At 38.1% G+C, this 23,215-nt stretch overlaps 1 protein-coding gene and 1 pseudogene across 3 annotated transcripts in view; both read right to left on the reverse strand.

The window, feature by feature from the left end:
- Nucleotides 1-23,215, reverse strand: part of SLC9A9 (solute carrier family 9 member A9) — a gene marked incomplete at both ends in the record, with an annotated part of 530,059 nt that overhangs the window by 206,156 nt on the left and 300,688 nt on the right. For both annotated transcript variants that reach the window (XM_079704728.1, XM_079704727.1), the window contains 2 exons: nt 996-1,107; nt 2,686-2,799. In XM_079704728.1, the coding sequence (XP_079560854.1) occupies nt 996-1,107; nt 2,686-2,799 (226 nt within the window). The remainder of the gene's footprint in view (nt 1-995; nt 1,108-2,685; nt 2,800-23,215) is intronic.
- Nucleotides 16,191-20,200, reverse strand: LOC307053353 (eukaryotic translation initiation factor 4 gamma 2-like; annotated as a pseudogene). Its single transcript has 2 exons — nt 16,861-20,200; nt 16,191-16,618 (listed from the first exon to the last, which is right to left on the reverse strand). The product of its transcript is annotated as a eukaryotic translation initiation factor 4 gamma 2-like (transcript).

A 23,215-nucleotide genomic window follows, 5' to 3' on the forward strand; every position in this document is an offset into this window, starting at 1 on the left:
TTGGCCAAGTTACTTGACCTCTTTGAGATCCTGAACCTCAGTTTTTCCATATACAAAATAGGTTAATATCTGCTTTATAGGATTGATATATAGTGAGTGGCAAACAGCAGATATTCAATAAATGATAGTTTTTCTCACTCTTTCCATATCTCCCTGAATACCCCAAATTTTGTTTGCTCTATTCTGAAGCAGTTTTGTTTTACTCTCATGCATCTTCCAATGAACTACCTCTGAGTGTAATATAAGTGCACAAATACATAGAAGGCATGTACAGGGAAAGGTCTCCAAACAAGAAAAGGCTGATGGTAGGAAAATTAATTGAACAGAGAGAAACAGAATCCCCAGAGTAGTTCAGGGTCAGCAAATTCATTTTGTTTATTTTCTTTGGGAAAAAAAGGGCCTTCAGGTATGGTTTGAGAGCAGAGATCCTGTCGATTTCATCCACCTGTGCCTAGAACGCTCTTGGAATTTGGTGAGAGTGCAATTAATACTTGTTTTCTCAACTAATAACTGATCATACTTAGATATGATTTGCTTTTGTATTAACCATAAGAAGTTGCTGGAGCTTGGCATTAGGGAAGGAGCAGGGGTTCTAAAGAGAAGGAGCTTTAACACTGAACAAAAATGGTACCATTTACACACTATTTACCTGCAAGTATGCAATTTATGAAATGATTAAATTAGGCAAATTCTCCCGAGTGAAAATTGATCCGAAATAAGTCAGGGGAAAGTCCAATGCCTATTCCAGGCCAGTTTCTGGCAGATACTGAACCTTGAGGCCATTCCAACAAGATTCCCTTTAATTTCATTTCCCTTCTGGAAAAAAAAAAATCCCATTGTTGTTCAGAACTTATGGATATCCACATGGCAGTATGTACAACGGGATAAAGAGAAGTTATGCTTCCCCAGAAGGTCTCTAAGTATCCTCATGGTTTTTCAAGTACTGGGAAATTACGGGAGAAGACATGCACTGACACACAATGTAGTTCACATACCTGAAAACATCATCATGTGCTGAAAGTTCCAGGGGATCTTGTGTTTCCGGCCCAGATTCAGGAGGAAGGAGAGGGGATATATGTTGCATGCTCTGGCTACAAAAATTGCTAGCTGTGGATAAGCACAGGGAAACATTGAGGAAAATGTTCCTGCAATAAGGGTGAGAGTTCTTGAGCTTTAAATATTATGTCCTTAAGCTTCTCTATATTAGGACCCAGAAAACAGGAATAAACATGTCAATACATGTATGTCCAACTTGCTTCCAAAATTCATTTTTCAATGTCAGTTCCTTTCCAGAAACAGTAGAGAACTCTGTCTTCTTTGAACATATACTCGGTTTAAAATTGTGAACCCAATATCGTTTCCATCACTGTAAATTTTCTCATCATGTTTATGTTGCTGATAACTGACTCTACACTCAGTTCTGCTGCAAAATGTGAGGCAGAGACCATTCCGAGGTGGTGGCATCGTCCTCTCAAGCAGCGCTTTAGAAAGGATAAATGTGCTTCAGCTCATGATTATCATCTTACTTTCCATCAGTTTATACTCCTTAAACCTAGCAAGTTTCACTTTTTTTTTTTCTTTTAGTGGATTTAATTTTGAGAGGAACTGCCTGTCTAAATGTATAATACAACTTCTGCTTTAAGAGGTGTTTCACTAAACTCCAAGCTTTCTAGGTTAAAAATCTATGAAAATATTTGTGGTAGTCATCTCTCCTCTTTTGACTTCTTGGACTCCTTCCCTGATAGCCTGTCTATTCTAGTTTGTCCTCAAATGGGATGGAGTTATTTGGGAAGAGGGAGCTTCCTTCTAAGATCCAGGTTTTGGATGGAATTTGAAAATTCACTTGACTGCTCAATGAAAAGAGAACAAGAGGTAGGTGCAGGTGCTTAGCTGGACCCTGGCTTCCAGAGAGGAGCTGGTTCTCTTGGCTGTTACGATCATCTGCCTGTGATCCTAGGGGGCATCTGCCCATTTTCCAAGTGGGAACAAGGACAACAGCTGCTGACTGTCCTTTGGGGACATCTGCAGTGGTTCAGTATCCTTTCTGATAGACATCCCTTCCTACTGGCAATGCTTATACCCCAGACCTAGAGCTAGAAAAGCCCTCTGCATTAAAACTGAAGTCTAGATTTTACCTGTCCTTTTACTTACAGGAAAGGGGCTATCTTATTAAAATAAACTTACATGTGCACAGTGCTTAAGACGTTGAAAGCACATCTATCATGTTAATTTCACTTGCTCTTTATCTTTTTTTCAAAGTCCTCACTGGAAAAAAAGATTTTACCATCTTGCACTAGAAGTATTTCTGAAGTTCTAAATCCTGGCTGTCTTATGATACATTCTAATGCAGATTAAATATAAATAATGGATTGACATACTCTTTATGTAAATGATTCATAATTTGAGTTGAACATATTTTGAATATTCAAAAAACATAATTTTCTTTTAGTTTTTCCCCCTTACTTCCCTCAGTATTTTCCAAACTTTTTACCCTGAACCATAACATTTAATAAAGGTCCCAATTTCTTAGGATACTTTCCACCCCTAATTAGAATTACTTGTCTGCCTTGAATTTGAGCTTTGCAGTAAACCTGAGGAAATTACTTTAACAATTTAACAGAATAATCACTAAAGGTAGTTTGTTCTCTTTTCTCATCACCCATTGTTCTGTATTTCAAAGGATACAAAGGCTCCAAGTATGAAAAGAGCATTAAAGATATGATTCTGGAACACGAACAGCGCCAGGCCCATGTAACAGAAGATGACGTTCTCAGCCAAGAAGTTCATAAATTCAAACAACTGAAAACAAAACAGAAAACAGAATCCATGAATTATGACTCAGCTTTGAGTCCATTCAATTTCTTGTGACTGTATTTGGTGACTGGATGGTCCTCCTGTAACTGGGAAGGCCATCCTTTGGCCTTTTGCTCAGCCTCTGGCGGGATGCAGGGGCCTTGCCTATTCTGCCAGGTCAGCTGACTCTACCCTGGCTCTCTACCCAGTGACAGATGCTGCAGCCATGTCAACATCCCACCCTCCTTTCCAACTGCAGGGCTGCCAGAGATACCCCAGGGTGAGATTAACTGACATGATCCTCCGTGGAACAATTCCTACTAGGATGAAAGAATAGTCCCTGTTACAGAAACTGAAACTACATGATTTGCTTAACGTGTACCATAGTGAACGATGCAAGAATTGTTTAGCCCCTTCTGCACATCACCCAGTAGATACACGTGAGTTTCCAGACCCTGAAGAACTAAAAAAAAAAAAAAAAAAAAAAAAGCTTTAGCTAAATTACCTTCCTCAGGCAGGCAGGAGGGGCAAACCTGGAAAACTTAGAAACCTGTAGTGAGGATGAATGTCGACTATATTTCAACATTAGAATAATCAGTATATTTCAAACTTCAGACAATGGGACTCATTAAATTGACTGACGTAGGTATATCCATTAAATGTCTACAATCTCTAGCTGGTAAAAAGGAAATGATTAATCCCAGGGGTCAGTTAATTCAGCAAGAACACAACCGATAGATCAAATTCAGTCAGAGGGATAGAGTAATAACATGTAATGCTGAGGGACGCCCCCAAGAGTTATTCTTAGACCATTAACTAAACAATTTACGTTGAACAAGAAAAACATTCTCCAACTTCCAGATTAGAAGTGAAAGGGAAATGTGTCCAAGGGCTACAGCAAAGGCATATTTAGAAGAGATTTTAGTTTATGATCCAGACTATTTCATTTGGAAGTTCTGAAACTTCTTTCCCAGACCTACATAAATCACCATGTTAGGTAGATGTCTCCAGAGACATTTCTCTTGATTTTTTAAGGACGCATTATTTTTTCATGTAATGTATCTACAGCCCCACAAATAATGCCCAATACCTGTTCACTGACAGCTGACAGAAAGAAAAGCAGAATCTTGTCAGACATATTATTTAAAACCAGTAATAGAAAGAATGGATTAAAAAAAAACACAGCCCTTTTGGTACAGAATGGTCTTTCTGCAGGGGTTAGCGATCGTCAGTTATCCTGAGTACTCATTCTAGGCCAGCCCATCTAAACAAACAGCGTCACTCAGATAACCACAGACAGCTTGAAAATATAGGGGGAAATATAGGAGATGGGGGACACTTTTCTATCTCATTATGTCTTTACTTTTTCAAAAAGTGAGATTTGGCTGCTGTCTTAATCTGCCATAACATGTCAGGCTGCTATAACAAAATACTATAGACTGGGTGCCTTGAACAACAGAAATTTATTTCTCATAGTGCTGGGTCTGGGAAGTCCAAGATCCAGGTGCTGGCTGATTTAGTTCTGGTGAGGGTCCTCTTCCTGGTTTGCAAACAGCAGCCTACTTGCTGTATCCTTACATGGCAGAGAGAAAGAGAAATCTTCTCTCTTGTGTCTCTTTTTCTGAAGGCACTAATTCCATTCATGAGCACTTCACCCTCATGATATAATTACCTCCCAAAGGCCCCACCTCCAAATGCCATCACACTGGGGATTAGGACTTCAACAAATGAATTTGAAGGGGGTTAAGGGGAGACATTCAGTCCAGAGCAGCTACCCAGTTTTTGACATTAATAATCACATATCAAGGTTAAATTCATAGGGCTTCTCCTTCTCTGGTCCCCATCCCAAGTGTATTTTACTCTAGAGGGGACATTTTGCTGACTAGGATCCATTCAGCCTCTTGTTAGTGGTCATACCCCAATTTGCCTCTGGGGTCCACCTCTTTCCCCACACTCAGCCCAGCATGTTTGGTTCAGAAATGTGTGTGATGAATTCAGCAGTTATTAGCTGGAGTTAGGACTTCTGATTGTGAGACATTAAAAAGAAAAGTAAGTTAAGGAAACAAAGGATATGCCTGTATACGTATGAATCCATCGTGTATTAACATACACATATACATATACATATACACATAACTTGCACTCCACTTTACAGACGTTTGACATTCCTATTAAATTTTGTTTTTTACCATGAACATGTTACTTTCATAGCTTAAAAAACTGAATTAAATTATAACAAAAATTTTAAAGTGGAATAAAATACTTCCCAAATGTTTTCCTTCTTTAGCCTTGCTCAAGCACCAACTCTTCATCTTTTTACTTTCAGGAAGTTATCAAGCATTCTTATCTATTTCTAATATTTTTCTTATTTTCCTTAAAAATTGTTCTTGAGTGCAGGAAAATACAAACAACAACCAAAAAAAGCACTTATCTTTTTGTGGAACATCTTTTTCAGTGATCTCTTTATTCACAGATCCATAGATTATACAGACAACAAGCATAATGTTACATAAATCTGACCGTATTTTTATATAATTTACTTCAATTAACTCAGTAATATTTCACAAACCTCTTTCCATGGCAATAAATTTCAATCTACTGAACAATTTTTAATGGCAGCACAATATCCCTTTGTATGTTCATACCCAATTTTATTTCACTGTATCTATTATTACCCATTATTAGACACTTGGTTGTTTCAGATTTTCCCCTTATAAACAATGCTGCACGAGCATCTTTATACAAATCTCGCTCCCCAGCTGAGTGATTACTCCTTAGGTGAAATTCCTAGATATGGGCTACTTCTGTCAAAGGATATATATTAAATTTTCTTTTTCAACATACTACCAGTCTACCCTTCAGAAAGATTATACCAATTTACATCTCTAATAATGGTGTAGAGGCTGCCCTTTCCTCACACTCTTGCCAAAATTAATTTTTATCAATTTTAAAAAAACTTTGACAATCTAATAGACTCACTTATTTTAAATTGTAGATGGCTGTTATCATTTTAAAAAAGATTCCCTTCATAGCAAGGCAGCAGCACTGATTAGCACTCCTTTGTCTACTTATATCATGTAACAACATTCCTCTGAATGAATAGGCTTCATAATAACTTCCTTCTCAGGGCACTTAATGAAAATGTGTGGGCAAATTCAACTTTGTGTTTCACATGCAAAAATCTCCTGAAGACATGTTTCAGAAAGAGAACGTACATTAAGGCCAAGCTGACAGAAGCAACCAATTTGACCATTAAATCTTCATTGCCTGAGTCTGGCCCAGAGTAGTCAATTACTGAGGGAATAGATTTACTGGTCAATTTTGGAAAAAAGAAAAAAGAACAAACTCCACCCCCAAACCAATAATAATAATAATAATAATAAATGTCAAACTAGTTAATTCAGTATTTAATATGAATAACCTTGAATCTACTTCCTTCCCACTCAGGGTCAATGAAAAATAACTTGAGTCAACATTTTATTTATCCAGTACAGTAAGCAACATTTGTTTTATCTCCCTTAATTCACAGTTTGTGAGCCTGTGGAGGGGACCCAGGTTAAAAGTAATATTTGCTTAGCAGAGCTTTTCTTTAGGACAAAAAAGCACGTTTAATAGGGCAAGCAAGACTAGGGAAATATTTAAACTGCATAAGAGGACAATCTGTGTTTAAAAACTCTGAAAGTTCATGGTAACAACTTACATGTTAAACAACTTAATCTGGTCAGCAAACTGTGTTCTCTAAAGACTTATTCGATACTACGTTTTTCAGTTAGTGTTACTTACTGTACTTATTAGAAAGTAAGAAAAAGTCATATCTGTTTTATAAAATATGTTTATTACTAATTCTGATTGACTTTTTCTCCTATTAGTAAAAGAATGAAACAACCATATTATTGTGGATCATGTACAGAAATATTACAGCAGTTCACTATACCCTGCTTAACTAATACTAATTAAATTCATATGAACTCCTCAATATGGCTTTTATTTGACTTAAAGTTTGTTTCAACATATTGACTTTCATTTACTTGGCCAAGTAATGCATTTTAATTGGGATGTTAAAGAACCTACAAAACTATAATAAAAGTGAAAGGAAAGAAAGAACTAAATATATTCTTTTATTTTCCCCATAATTTTGTGCTGGGATTAATTTTTTGTTTGTTTGTTAATAAAATTTACCCTTATTCCTAACTGGGAGCCTTCTTTAGAGAATATCTCAGATTTCAATTTTTATACATTATTGGGTATATCTATAACTATTCTGAACAAACTGGAGTACAAGTAAACAATTTTTATTCCTATATTGGGGGATTTGCAAACAAACATTACAATATATTCTATTAAAATTATAAACTTTTGCTCCTGGGATTCTAATATTTGCTTAGTCCCAAGTCCTGAGGAAATCTGTTCAAGGTGAACCCAATAATTCCTGTGGGCTCTACAGGTAGCATAGGACTTGAATTGTGCTGAAGACCTGTGACCTTTACCACCAGGACATAAGGGATCTGAAAGCTTTGTTGCCAGTCAAGGTCATGGTTCCCAGAGTGAAGCTTCTCCTTATAAAGCCGAAGATCTATAGTTACAAATAAGTACAAGGGCAATCCTTTGAGATCCTCTTCTAGATTTAGGACACTGTAATAATATCAGTATTACTACTTCTAAAATAGTAATAATGCTAATGGGACTCATTTTTTTAGGACTTAACTTGTGCTAGGGAATGAGTTAAAGGCTTTTGCTTACTTTAAACATTTTTAGCAATTCATGTCATTATGAAAAGAAAACTCATAAATTGATAATATTATTTCTATTTTACAGCTGGGGAAATTGCACCCAACCATAGTAATGCATTTGCCCATGTAAAGCACAATAAAGGGAAGAAATGAGTTGTTCTGAGTTTTGTCCAAGGCCCATGCCACTTCTGCCAGACTAGGCTGCCTCTCCATTAGACAAGATTCAGGTTCAGGGACAGCAAGAAGTTTGTAATAATAGTACTGGTGAATATTTGTAACACATTACAGTCTGCAAAGTATAGTTTCATACATATATACATCCTGTTTGATCATCAGAGCAACTCTTGGTTGGTAGGGAAGATATCTGTGACTCTGACCACATTGTTTTTCAAGTAAAGAAACCCGAAAGGTAAATTTCCTTGTACCCAACTAGTGGATGCAGGGGGTGACTTGAGGTAGGGGATACTTATCTCCCCGCAATGTCTATTACCATCCGCTCACCCAAACCAATTCTTCCAACCCTTTCCCTCCTCTCAAAGTACAAAAAGTAAAAACAAAGGTCTTGCCATGCATTTGTAACTTCAAGACAAATCTCCTTCCCATTCACCCCTTTCCCCTTAGAGAAATTCTGGACTTTTCACTGTGCCTTACATAATGATTGTATATGGTTTTATATATATATTATGATACATATATATATCTTTATATCTCTCTGTATCTAGGTATCTATGTATCTATCTATCTATGGCCTAAAATAAGACAAACTTCATGCAATGTCTCGGAGGTGGACTCCAAATCCAAGATCAGATTCTTCAAAGTTAGGACAATACAGGCCCTGAAGTAAAGGAGGTTCGGAGAGCTCTTTTACTGAGCTAACCAAGCTGGTGCAAATGATTTTCAATACTTGATTTGGGTATTTTGAGCATGTCGGCTATCTCCCGCGTGGTACAACATTGATTGCTCTCAAGTAATGTCTTGATTTTGTCACTATCAACTTCAACTGGTCTACCCAACCGTGGAGCATCATCCAGTGAGAAATCTCCAGTGCGAAATTTTGCAAACCACTTTTGACACGTTCAATCAGTCACAGCACCTTCTCCATACACTGCAGAAATCTTTTTTTGCATCTCAGTTGCGTTTTTACCTTTCTTGAAATAAGAAAGCATAATATGCTGAAAATGTTGCTATTTTTCTTCCATCTTCAATATTAAAATGGCTACACAAAAATTCACCAATTTTGATGTCTTTTTAAAATGCATGTTGATATGACAGCTGTCACATACAATCTAACAAAATTGTTTCGAATGAAGTTAAAGACAGCTAAGTGCTACTAGAGCCATCTTACTGAAAAAAAAACAAATGAAACTTTTGGCCAACCCAAAAGTTTGAGAATTGTTTGTTTGAGAATTCTTGGGTTCCGTATGCACTCCTGGCTGCTACCCAGCTCTCTCCCGTCCCCTGCATTTTTCATTGTTTTCTTTTAAACTTAATTTGACTTTTTAAAAACATGAGAATTTCAAAAGCACAGCCTATAAAAACACAACAGAACACATTTTACGAAGATGAATAGGCATCATTAAGTAAGTAAAGCTAATATAGGAAATGAATGTAGTTACAGCTACAAGGAATTGAGCTTCATTAAACTGAATAAATACTATAGCCAGATTTTCTTGAAATCCTTGAGCTTATAACTTAAGGGGAAGGTTATTTTCTATGAATTTGCTAAATTACTTTAGCCAGTAAACACTGATAATGGTGTTCTTATTTCTGGAGGTTTTCCAGTTTTGATTCTTCCTTTTTTGGGGGCTATTAAGGTAAAAGTGTAGAGTTTTGCAAGGTTGAATTTAAGTTAATACACTATTAGGTTAAGAATAACTTCTCAAGTCTGCAACTTCAAAGTTCTTAGTATCATGATATTGATCAGGAATATTGGTTCACCAAATAAGACTGTCCTTAGATCTATTTTGATGAATTTAAACATACACACACACACACACACACACACACACATGCACATACACAGGCACACCATGATATAGGAACACAAATTTCAAAGGTAGAGTCACCTTGTGATGTATATAGTCCAGACATCTAGCCAACGCTTGATTGCTCCAACACTCTTGTTAATGGTCTCTCCAGCTTATAACTGAACACAGCCAAAGGCAGAAACCTCACCACTTACCAAGGAAGCAAATGGCATTTTTAGACATCTGTAACTGTAAGAAAATCTTTTCTTATGTTGAGCTGAAATTTCGTTCTCTATCACTTTCAACTACTTCTCCTACTTCTACTTCTTTAGCTCATAAAAAAAATAAGTCAAGTAGGGTATCATTTTATTCCATACTGCTTTGCTCTAACAGCAGAAAGGGGATTTCTCGTAAGGTAGATAGATAGTGGGAAGCAGCCGCAGAACACAGGGAGATCAGCTCGGTGCTTTGTGACCGCCTGGAGGGGGGGGATGGGGAGGGTGGGAGGGAGGGAGATGCATGAGGGAAGGGATGTGGGAACAGATATATATGTACGACTGATTCACTTTGTTATAAAGCAGAAACTAATAAAAAAAAAAAAGAAAGAAAGGGGATTTCTATCAGAAGTGTTGCAGTTTAGGCAATTTTACAGTGTAGGCAGCAAATGCCACTTTTTTTTTTTTTTTTTTTTTTTTTTTTTTTTTGCGGTACGCGGGCCTCTCACTGTTGTGGTCTTTCCCGTTGCGGAGCACAGGCTCTGGACGCGCAGGCTCAGCGGCCATGGCTCACGGGCCCAGCCGCTCCGCGGCATGTGGGATCTTCCCGAACCGGGGCACGAACCCGTGTCCCCTGCATCGGCAGGCGGACTCTCAACCACTGCGCCACCAGGGAAGCCCCAAAGGAAGATTTCTAATGATGTCATTTCTTTAGGTCTCTGAGTTGAATACCAATACCCCAGCCCTTGCCACTGATCTGAGTGACAACCACCCACAACATGGCTGAGGATATATTGCTCCATCCACCATGAGAATATTGTGCTCTTTCTACATGAAGATTTGGCACTGGCAACATACAGTATATGGAGCCCCAAACACTGTGAGCTGTGTTTGACTTCTTCCTGCCATCTCATTTCCTTGATGAAAGTGTTACAAACTAAAATGCCTAGGATTAAGGACATTACTCGGTGTTGTTTCATGATCAGCTATTTCACAATGTAATGCATAGAATATCAGGACAAATGCAAAACACTAGAGCCAAACCAGTATTCACTGAGAAAGGCTTTGCCTCAGTATTTCAGATTGAGAAGTTGAAGCATGTGGAATAACACTTAGTTGTAAAGCTAGCTTGAAAATTTCCAGAGATTCTTTGTTTCATGTTATGTTATGCCTAATAAACACTGTCATTTATGTTAGTGCATCTATCATATTTGAATTCCTTTGATAAACTTTCTGAATTAGATAATTTTGAATAATTTACTGTAATGGTATGACAGTAGCCAGAACTTCTCAGAAAAAACTATTTTACCACCCTTACCCCATCTCCTATTTTTGAGGGAAAGTTATTTGAAGACTAATTCAACTGGTTTGCTATCTAACCTGACCAAACTCTTTGTTCAACTTTTCCTTTTGCTTTGAGGTCATCTCTTGTACAATACATGGAGGTAGGTTTTTCACAATTTAGAATGTAAAGAGGTATATATTTTTTCTTATGTATTTCAATATTATTTTAAGTCTGATACAAGTATATAACACAACTTTATATTATATGTAAATAGTAATATGCAAACTCTTAATTTTTTGTTTTCCAGATGGTTAAAGAGTTCATTGATTTGACTGACAAAGAAAATATCACAACGAAGAGTTAAAAAGCATTTTTTTTTGTTTGTTTTTTCTTTTTGCGGTACGCGGGCCTCTCACTGTTGTGGCCTCTCCCCTTGCGGAGCACAGTCTCCGGACGCGCAGGCTCAGCGGCCATGGCTCACGGGCCCAGCCGCTCCGCGGCATGTGGGATCTTCCCAGACCGGGGCACGAACCCATGTCCCCTGCATCGGCAGGAGGACTCTCAACCACTGCGCCACCAGGGAAGCCCCTAAAAAGCATTTTAATTATGAAGAAGATTTTGAATTCAATTCCTGAACTATGGTGGATTGGATTATGGAAAGGCATTCAATAGAAGGTTTGAAGCTTAGAGTAGAACATTGTGCTAAACATGATAAGAAATTGGAACATGTGAAAGAGTCTTTATAAATCAGAGAAATCAATGAAAATGAGACAAAAATATATGACAATTGAATAATGCCATGTAATTAGAAAACAGCTGCCAAATGATTTTTATGAAGGCACAAATATCACTAAATCAATAGCTGATGAAAATTAAGTTTGCTTGACTTGTTTCTTTGTAATGGAGAGTTAAAATGTAGTGAATGTAGATTGTCAGTGCTTGTATTGAACTCCAGAAAACTCTTATTTTACACCGATTAACTTTGTTGAGCTTCTTTTTCAGCAAGATTTCTAAAGCCCCCTCCCTGAAGCCTCTTTGTATTGAAGCTCCTGCACACCCTTGACAATATAAGTAAAATGTCAAAAATTATGAATGATTACAGTACGTGAATGTATTTCTCTTTGTTTCCAAGGAAGGCAATTCTATTTTCACATAAAAACCAGGCATGCCTAAATCGATTCTGTATGAGAGTTTTAGCTTTGACTTACTTTGGTGGTTTGGAGCTAATTTTATTTTTGTTCCAAACTCTTTGGGGACTTCAGAGTTACCACACAAAGTTCTCTTGGGCTACATGTGTATTTTTGACGATGTTCAGAATGAGTTTGTATGCAAAACAAATCATATGCAAATACCGAGGGAAAGACTCAGCTGTAGATATGCACTAGAAGATCTTAATCAGTCTCTACTCTCTAGTTTAACCCTCCATTCCTTCTTACCACATACATTTTTAGGCTTAATGAGCCAGTTCCACTTGTTCCAAAGTCTGTTTATCTTTGCTTTAAATTGGTATTTGTAATTGTTAATGTAACTACGTAGATTAAGTGTGACTATGAAAGAAAGAGTTGATGTTTTTCAAAACTAAGTTAAATATGTAGAAAAGACTTGGTAAAATTTAGTTGCGTAGAAAATGCTACTAAATTAGTGGTGAGCAGGACAACTATAAAACGTTTAAATACAGAAAAGTTCTTAACATATATGCTCTGCCGATGTCTTTAATTCTTGGCTCTGAACTAAAGACACAGAAATAGAAACTGGAAATTCTGGTAGATATATTTTGGGTGTGCTTTGTGCAAGAAAGGCATCCTAGAACCCTAAGATTCAAAGAAAAAGCATTGAATCTTTATCAAAAGATTGGCAAATTAATATGCATTTGTGTAAGTGACGATTAAATGTTGGAGGTATTTGTGTCATTTTAAAATGATTCCTTGCTTTAACTGACTTTTCCATTAATTGACTGATGCTAATTTTGCTTTAGATAAAAGTGGTGCCTGTTTTTCTCTCTTTTAACACTTTTTTTGTATCTAATATTTCCATTTGATTATTTTTTTACAACATTTTGTACCTGTTCCAAATTATTAATATTCTTCTTTATCTCTTTAAGGATACTAATTATGCATATTTTAAATTGTTGGCTTGCCGTTTCCAATAGTTTTGCTTCTTGTGGTCTATGTCCAGATTTTGGTCTCTGTTTTAAGTGGTTGTGCTTTTTGGACATTTTGTTATTTTGGCCTGTGAGCCCATATTTTCCTGGGGTCAATCCTGTCTGCCAATGTCATGAGGAAATGTTACGAGGGACACACACTAGAGTTCCTTCAGTGATTTTTAGGAGATGAGCAGGGATGAGCTCCAGGGTGGAGGAAGCCCTCAGCACCATCAAACTTTTGATCACCCCCCAAAACTGAATTGGTTTCACTCCTCTGGCAATTCCTCTGTCAGGGATTCACCCTTAAACCCTTAGAACATAGCAACACTGGGAAGAGGCAGAGTCTAGGTCATTTTCCATCATCCTGAGGGTTTGGAGGCACAGGAGATGGAAGACAGAGGATGCTCAAAGGCAGGGCACCTGGTCATCCTGCACTTTTATCAACTTCTTCACTGCCCAGATGCTACTTCCAGGGCTACCACAATGGATGCTCTAGGCTATTGCAAGGAGGCGGGTGAAGATCACCCCAAAACAATAAGGGCAAGAAGCAAATGCAGAAGTTAAAATCTCTAACTGATCCTCTCTTCCGGCTCCTGCTTTCGCTGCTGTGCAGGTGTGGCCATCCTTCATACCACTTTGACCACCTCTGGCCTCTCCAGGTGTTCTTATAGTTTTTATTACTTGCTTGGTTCCATATTTTCTCTCAATCATGTAGTTTCTCCAGGTTTCACTTGGGAAGAAGGAGCCAGCAGCTGAAGCGAGTTTGCTATCTTGTCATCACTGAGTTTTGTATTATTTTTAAAGTTAAAGTTGCTGATTGAGAATGATAAATGGTATTGAAGTGTTCTCCTCCATAGGGGTTTCTGAGTTTAATTTGAGTCAAACTACTGAAAAGCCTGCTCAAGGCAAAACTGGGGATATGAGGTTGTCTATGGCCTATGCCCTCAGCCTCTCTGCGTGTGGCACTTCCTCCCTTTCCATGGGTGAGGAAATCATCTATTTCAGACTTTTGGGGACCGACCTATTTTCAGACACTTTGTTCTTTTGTCCCCATCTAAGTACTATTGTGCTTTTCTATCCTCTATTCTATTTTTGGTTTGGAAAACAAAGTCACTTTACCCCAAGAGATTTCATTCCTTGTACCCCTTATACTTCAGATGCCAAACATCCTAGAATCTTGACTTCTGGAAAATCAAACTAAAAATTCAGAAAAATGGATAAGTCACAAACAAGCAAATCTTAAAGAATATATACAGATGACCCCAAAACTAATCTGTAAGTTTCAGAAGGGTGCCTAGCACACTTGTCGTGTTTGTCACTGAACACCAACTCCCAGCAGAGAGCTTAGCATATCATAATGTTCAATAAATATCTATTGAATAAACAAAGTGAATAAAAAGGGAACTCTAAGGAATTGCCTGTGTCACTGTAAGTTTGCACAATCTTCCTTCATGGAAATTTAGGAAAATATAATAAAATTTATAAGATGTAAAACCTTGATCTGAACAATTCTACTTTTTGGAATTTTTCCTAAGCAAATAATGTGACAAGTATACATAGATTACATCAAGATGTTCATTGCTTAAAATAAAAAGATATGGAAGACAACCAAAACATACATCAAAAGAAGAACACTTAAGCAATTTAAAAGGGATTACACTTCTGAAGGTTCACTGCCATGTATGATGTTTCCTATGGCTTTTTACCAGATACATTTTATCAGATAAAGGAAATTCTTCCCTTCTATACTTTGCCAGGAATTTTTAAAATAAATATTTGTTGAATCTTTCATATTCAATGCTTTTTAAAAATCTACTGAGATATTTTCTTTTCATTTGTTTATGTGGTAAATTATACTTACAATATTTTAATATTAGAGCATACTTATATTCCTGGGACAAACCCAGCTCAGTCATAATGTACTTTTGTTTTACACTGATGAATTTGGATTGCTGATATTGTTTTCACAATCTTTGTATCTATGTCCATAAATGAGATTGGCATACACGTTTCATTTTTATTACTGCCATTGACTGGTTTTTATTTCAGGAGTATTATAATAGTGTCATTAAATGACTTGGGAAGCATTCCTCCTTTATCTTTTTTCTTTAAAGGTAAGTATAAAATTGAATGATCTGTTTCTTGAAAGTTAGATAGAACTCACCTATGAAACAATCTGGGCCTTGTTTTTTTTTTTGGTGAATGGATTTTTAGCAACTGATTCAATTTCTTTAATGATTATAGGTCTACTTAATTCTTTTTCCCCTTCAGACAGTTTTTTTTTTTTTTTTTTCGAGTATCACAATGTTTACTGACAGATACAAGTATATAAAATCAGGGCTTGAAGATGACTTGATAAATTAAGTAGACTTAATTTCAATACTATAATAAGAGGGACCAATTCAAATTCTCACCATTTGTTTCACACCCACAAAGACCACTTCAAGGGCATTTATGATCTCTCAAAACTGATCAGTTTTGTGCAAGTAAACCATGTTTCTTTTAAAAAGGCTTGTGCACTTGCCCAGTCTCAAGGATATTAAAATCTAGCACATAAAGCCCATTACCAGAGGTAGAAATACAGGCAATATACTATTACAGAAGCAACCATCAATTACAGTTAAGAATTTTTCTGTAACAACCAAATGGATAATCAAATATTGCAACAACTCAAGTATTACTGAGCAAAGTGCATTTCTACAGTATTCAGTGTTGCTATTCAGTTTTCTAACTTAAAACAGCCTATGATAACTGGTAGCAAAGAAGGTCCTTGCAATAGACTGCCTCTGCTTGAGAACTTATGATGTAATATTGCATGCTGCTAATATACTATCCAAACATTAAAGATACTCCTAAAATATTTGATGGTAGACTATGATTAAGACATTACACTACAAAAAAAAAACCTTGTGCAGAAAGAAATCCTAACTGACGTGCTTCTGCTTTAAATATTGTGAAAATGCGACAGCGGAATGAATTTTCGTAGTGGTTAGGTCAAATGCAGTTACATCATAGCAACAGTATGTTTTGCACGATTTAAGGCTTTGGCTGGTGTTTTTAGTCAGCTTCTTCCTCTGATTCTTCTTCTTCAGCAGTTTCTAGCCAGGTTAGCCACTGATTCACCTGGAACAAAGTCTTGCGTTTCCCTGGAAACTCTTGGGTTATATCTTCTTTCCAAGCCAAGAAAGCTTCTTCTTCAATAATCTCCATGTCATAGAAGTGAACAAAAAAGTGAAGTAACATGCCTTTCGGGAAGTTGCTATTGTAGCAGTGTACCTGAAGAGCATAGAGGGCACTGACTTGTAGATCAACGTGATCATGAAGGAATTTCTGCATTACTGGCTTGGAGGAAAGAAGCAGTTGTTTTTCCTGCTCTAACTATTCTTTGGAAGGAGCAGAGGAAGAATCTGTTTCATCACCGGGTGGGTTTACTTCACTAGAAATGTACTGTAAGAAGCTAGTCATTAAGATGTTCACGGGCTTCCCTGGTGGCGCAGTGGTTGAGAGTCCGCCTGCCGATGCAGGGGACACGGGTTCGTGCCCCGGTCCGGGAAGATCCCACATGCCGCGGAGCGGCTGGGCCCGTGAGCCACGGACGCTGAGTCTGCGTGTCCGGAGCCTGTGCTCCGTGATGGATGGGAGAGGCCACAACAGTGAGAAGCCTGCGTACCGCAAAAAAAAAAAAAAAAAAAAAAAAAAAAAGAAAGAAAAAAAGATGTTCACAAATCCTTTACATGAAGCTTGGGAGAGATGTTATCTTTAATCCACTTATATATGGTTTGAGGAGACGGATCCAACTTTATTTGCTTTAACAGTTCCTTCTCCAATTGGAGGACTGGAAGTAAGAAACTGTCCCTTTCCTTCCAAGATCTCCAATATGCGGTCCTTATTCTGATCAATTTCTGGGAGCATTTTCTGCATATTGACCTTGCTTCGTTGGAAAAGCTCTGTTAACCATTCTCGATCTTGTAATTTAGCTAATTGCTGAAGACAAAGTAAGAAGAGAGGACAACGGGTGCCACTTTCCAGTGGTTGAGCTAGTTCTGAAATGCTCACCAGCTCCAAAATGATACCACGAGATGCAAACTGTGCTAAATATGATTTCACCAAGGGGATGTCAACCTCCAGTTTGGGGCACTGGTCCTGTACGTTCAGGAAAGTCTGCATGAAGTTGTCACTTGTGGCTATCCCTTCCTGTTTGAGTAAACTGATCAAAGAACTTGCTTTTTCTTTATCTTCATCACTTCTGTCTAGTGACAGGATGATTACTTAGTTTAACATCTTGGGGAGAAAATGTTTAGGAGCCCTCATCTCTCTTACACCACTGACAGCTTCGTTTACATTTCCACTATTCAAATATTCGGTTACAACAGTTTCGGTTGATTTAAGCAGCTCTTCCTTTGATGGTGGTGCCTTTTTACTGGTCTTGGCAGGCTTTTCCTGAATAAGTGGTGGATTAGTTTTGAGACCAAGCTGAGGTGTGTGTCCCAGAGGTGGTGTTTGAGTGCGTGGTGGTTGCACTAGAAGGAATCATAGTTATCTGGGGCTGAAGCTCTGGCACTTGATTTTTATTCATTAGGAAAGACTGAGCAGGCCTCAGGCTAATCTCATCTGCATTAAGCTGTCCTTTCTTAGAGAACCGAGGTGGCATATCCTTTGACTGTCCTTGCAGCTGGGATAAGAGTCCCTGACTCTGGTTATGGGAGAGCTGGCTTAGCCCCTGGTTTTCATAAACTTGCCTCCTGTCTCCACAGTCTGCGATGGTGTGGGAGGCATGATGTGTCCCCCATGGCCACTGAAGAGTTGATTTGAACGATGACGCCCCAGGGTGGGTGAAAATCTATCCTGGGTAACTCCTGGACCAGTACCAACTCCACTACCTGGCATTTGTCCAAACATATCAGCAAGTCCTCCAAGTGCATCCCTATCCATTTTCATCCTGGGTGGCATGAATGGGCCCTCCAGAAAGAAGTCACTTCTCATCCCTTGAGCCATAGCAGCAGGAATAAACACTCCTAGACCTTTTAATGCATCTTGACGGATTTGATTGATCGTCTTTGGTCTATTGTCAAGAAAAGCCTTGCGAGGAACTCAGTGGTGTTCTCTCAACTCTACAGTATCCTGCAGCGGCAATTCCTTACTTAACATCAAGGAGCACATTCGGGCAAAGTACTGATCCATTAAGGACTTGGCTCGTTCATGGTCTAACCTAGGTCCCACTGTCCTCATTATCTGACAGAGGCACTCCAGATCCTCTCCCCTATCTTTGAGTTGCACTCTCTTCTTTTTTTCCAAAAGTGTTTTGATGCACTTATGAAGGATAGATTCATGAATAAGATCAAGCTTTCCAAGTACTCCAATGAATTTGATGTCCCCCAACATCTTGATCTTAGCAATGGCTCTCTGTTCCTCCTCCTCGGGGAGGAGGGGATTTTCATGCTTATCACAGACATCAACATTTCTGGTTCAGTTTTCAATTCATCTTGTAATTTGGAAATTCAGGGACGTCTGAATGTTGTGCTTTGCTTCTGTCCTGGTTGACCCTCTGCTGCTGGACCATCAAAGTTTGGTGCATCTTCTGCCAATCGCAGACATAGCTGAGCATACAGTGAGCTATATTTTGGCTCTTCTAGGGCTCTGTCCACAGTCAGCAGTATAACCCCTTTAAGGATGAGTTTAGACTCTACACCCACATTGAGGAACTCAAGGCATAGTTTGTCAAACTTCTCAGGAGTAAGCTTATTTAGTATGCCTCCTACTTTCCTGAAGATTGCATCATGTCGTTCTTTTTCATTTGCGGAGTTGTTTGCTGCGGAGTTGTCATCTCGTCTAGTGCTTGATGCAGGTATCCATTTCTGAGCGTTTTGCCCTGGGGTTTTTCCCCAGGAACTCGCTGTTGCCAGCAGTCTTGGGGTAGTGCTGAGGTGCACCCTTACTTCCTTCTCTGCCCGAAGAAGCACTGAAACGAGAAGCAGCCGCTTCTACCATCACACTCACCACTTTGGCAGCTTGACAATGAAGAATCTTCAAAAGAATAATATTAATGGATGGGGTGGGGAGAGAAGGGGATGGGAGAAATGAAAAACCTTCACCGAGAACTCAGCAGCTGCCACTGCAGATGTCTCTTCAGGATCCGGTCGTCTGGGACGGGGAAGGGAGGGGGAGGGGAATGGAAAACAGGAGTCCCTTCAAACAGTTTTGGTAAGTTATATGGTTCTAGGAAATTGTCCTTTTCACCTAAGTTTTTAGATTTATTTGCATCGATTGTGCATGACATCTCATCTTTTTAACTTCCACAGCACCTATGGTAATGTCCTCCTTTTCTTTTTTAACATTGTTAATTTTTTTTTTTTTTTTTTTTTTTTTTTTTTTGCCTTATCCAATTTGTCCATTTTATTGGTTTTTTTCAAAGAAACAATTTTTGGCTTTGTTGATCCTCTCTATTGTAGCTTTGCTTTCCATTTCTTTTCTTTCCTTTTTTACTGCTTTTACCTTTATTTTTTACTTAATTTTGTTCTTTGGACTTGTTCTGCTTGTTCCTTTTCTTAACCCTTAAACTGATATTGTTACTCATTAAATTTAAATTCTTTGTAGTTTTTTTTTTTTTTTTTTTGCAGTACGTGGGCCTCTCACTGTTGTGGCCTCTCCCGTTGCGGAGCACAGGCCCCGGACGTGCAGGCTCAGCGGCCATGGCTCACGGGCCCAGCCGCTCCACGGCATGTGGGATCTTCCTGGACTGGTGCATGAACCCGTGTCCCCTGCATCAGCAGGTGGACTCTCAACCACTGCGTCGCCAGGGAAGCCCAGCTTCCATCTTTTATTTCTTTAATATTTTAAATATAATTTTTTATAATCTTTATCCAGTTATTCATTGTATCAAAATCTTGAGGTCTAGTTCTATTGTTTGCTATTCCTGCTGTCTCTCATGGTGGTTTTTTTCCTTGTGTGTTTTTAATTTTGATCTATGAGCTAATGGTGGAGTTTTAACAGAGGTGACAACTTTGTGGCCTTTGTCTAGAAGGTGGCTTGCCAAAGATGCTTTGTTTTTGTTTTTGCCAGTTGTTCCAGGCATATTTCCAACCTGGACCACATTTTAAATTTATATTTTAAGTTTGGGTTTTGTGGATATCATAGGCAATATAAATTTAAACCATAAACTCTCATAAGGTCAAGCCTGAAGTCTAAATTTCTCAGGGGATACATCTTTCCACACCTAGAACCCACCAATGTTTTCTGAGATATTGTAGATATAGTAGATCACATGTAAGAACTAGTTAGGAGACAAGTCTAGCCTGGAAATTAGACTTGATAATAATTTAAAATCATCATTTGTATCCTCTTAATTCAATTCCCATTTATTTCCAAATATTGGTTGACTGTTTGCCTTATGTTAAAGATGTGCTAGTCACTGGGGATACAATAAGAAATAAAACATAATTCTTATTTTCAAGGAAATAATAGTTGGATAGAGAAATTTACAGTCTTGTTACATAGAAATGGTCAAAACCTAGTATGTGCACCACAAGTTCTCCCTTGTATGCCCATGACAGGTACTTAATTGGTCCCAGCTTTCTTTTCCATTGATTTTGGAAACAGTCATAAAACTCCACCTCTACATCATATTGTCAGTTCATCTGAGTCTTCATATATCATCCTTTCTTGTCTTTCCTGACCTAGAAGAAAGACCTGAAGCATCTAGTATTCCCTCCAATTATAACCAGCTTCCAAGGTCAGAAAAGACTGGGCACCAGGGTGGCATAGAAACAATCAGATCTAACAAGAATTTCCCTGTGCTACTTTAACACTGCCCTGGATATTTACCTACATTGTGGCACAACCTTGCCACTTCATGCCATTATATTCACTACATTAGAAACTTATAAGAATATAAGAAAGCATAAGTGAAAATATGCTTAAAAATTCAGTAAAACACAACCTAAAAGATTACCCTGAAAAATAGAAAAAAGGTAATAGAAAGAAACAGGATCTGTAAAGTTTCTCATTAGGCCAACTGCCTGCCTCTCGTTACCCACACCTCCTGATTCTCATTGGGCCTGCCTGGATTTCATTTGGTTCTCAGGTCATTGCTTATTTTCATATGGGGGCTACATAACAGGGTCTCTTCCAGTCCCAGAATTCCATGGAGAGAAAAAGAGAAAATGTCAATAATTAATGAACTGTCAGGGAGACACAGCTTCAACACATCCTGAATCATGTAAAAATTCCTACTCTACAGCTCTTAGGCGTGACCAGCGAAAGGCCAGCACTTAACTTTTCTGAATGTATTTTCATATAATGCTTATCTTTGCTTCCAAAATGCACAATTTCATAAGGTAGAAAAAAATTGACATGTAAATTAAAATGAAAAATGTGGATAGGAGTGACTTATTTTTACTTTTCACAAAACTCAAACTTTGCAGAACTTCATATTTTTCTTAATTTTTAGAAAAACAAATGAAAAATTTAAAAAACCCATATAATTAATTTTATCAAAACTCAAAGCTAACCCCAGTAATCACCCCTCCTAGTAATTTGTACCTCTTAGGAACTGTTATACTTAACGTCGAGTCATAAAAAGAAAGTGTTGAGTTATAAAGACACAGCTTGAATCCCAGCTCTTTGGTTGCAAGCTGTGTGAACTTGAAAACTTGAAGCCTCAACATTATTCCATGTAGAACTGGAGAATTTAATACCTACTGTGCAACATTGTTGTTATGTAAACCTTCCGGCAAACATGAGGGGCTCAATGAAGGCTAACTGTTATCATTATATTTTTCTGTAATCCCCTCAATGTCTAGCACATAGGGATTCTCAATTATTAATCGTTGAAAGACAACCAGTCATGACAAGATTGTGTGTACTGTGTATATCTAAGGTAAGAAGGTAATGAGAAAGAAACAAAATATTTATGGTACATATATTTATTTTGACTTCTGCCACATAAGCTATGTAAAAAGAAGAAAGAGTTGAATATAGATGTCTCCTTTACCCAAGTCAAACAATGAAATCTAACAATAATGTTACATTTCTTTGATATGCTGAAAGGACATAATATTGGGGGGTCCTTTTTTTTTTTTCTTCCATTTTTGGCCTCACTGTATGGCTTGTGGGATCTTAGCTCCCTGACCAGGGATGGAACCCTGGGCCCACAGCAGTGAAAGTGCCAGGTCCTAATCACTGAACCACCAGGGAATTCCCTGGGTGGTCCAGGGAATGGATGCCTTAGCAGAGCAGATGGAAGACTGAAAAGGGAAGAGCAGAAAGGAGGAGGAAGATCAGGAGGGGACTGACTGTCTCCGAGAAACCAAGTAAAGAGGTGGATTGAAGAATGTATCTGTTGTCTATGATGAAAAACACTGTGCTGAGGAGAAATAGCTAGAAGGGATGGAAAGGCTGAAGACACAGCGGGGAAGAAGATGACCGAAGTCCCTGAGGAGATCCAAGTCCCTGCTCTCACAGGAGAGGAAAAGGATAGAGGCTGAACTGAGATGAGGGATCAAGGTTAATAGATTACCCATCCAACTAATAGTCTCAGGTATCAAAGTCAAGCTGAAGGCAAGGGTGGCATGGGATTGGAGAATGTGCAGAAAGAGGAGAAAGTGGATCAGCTTTAATAATCAGGGAAGAATGTGTGGTGGCCACATTGTTTCTTCATACGTACATAGTTGTTTCGAAAATACTTGACTGTACTAAAATCAGTTTTTGCATATATTTTTTGAAACAAGACCCTAGAATTCTATCTATATTAATCGTTTGGGTTTCCAGAGTGCCCATCATTATGACCAATTAATGGAATTAGATTTCTTGAGATCTATATCCATACTCAACCAAGATGAACAAAGTATACTGAATGCTATACAGATGTCAAAAGAAATTGTCAGCTTAGGCAAAATATGGCTACCTGTTCTAAAAAATGCTAGCTAAAGGAGGATGCAGTTAAGGAACTGGTTCTTATATGTTTAAGGCTTTTGAAAATGTCATTTCTCTATTTTTATATTGCTTAAATTCACACAAATCCATTATGAAAAAGACCTCATCTTGAATAGTAAGGACAGAGCTCCAACAAGCGTCGATTACATGCT

Source organism: Hyperoodon ampullatus, assembly GCF_949752795.1.
Source record: "Hyperoodon ampullatus genome assembly, chromosome: 5".
In the NCBI taxonomy this organism is placed as follows: Eukaryota; Metazoa; Chordata; class Mammalia; order Artiodactyla; family Ziphiidae; genus Hyperoodon; species Hyperoodon ampullatus.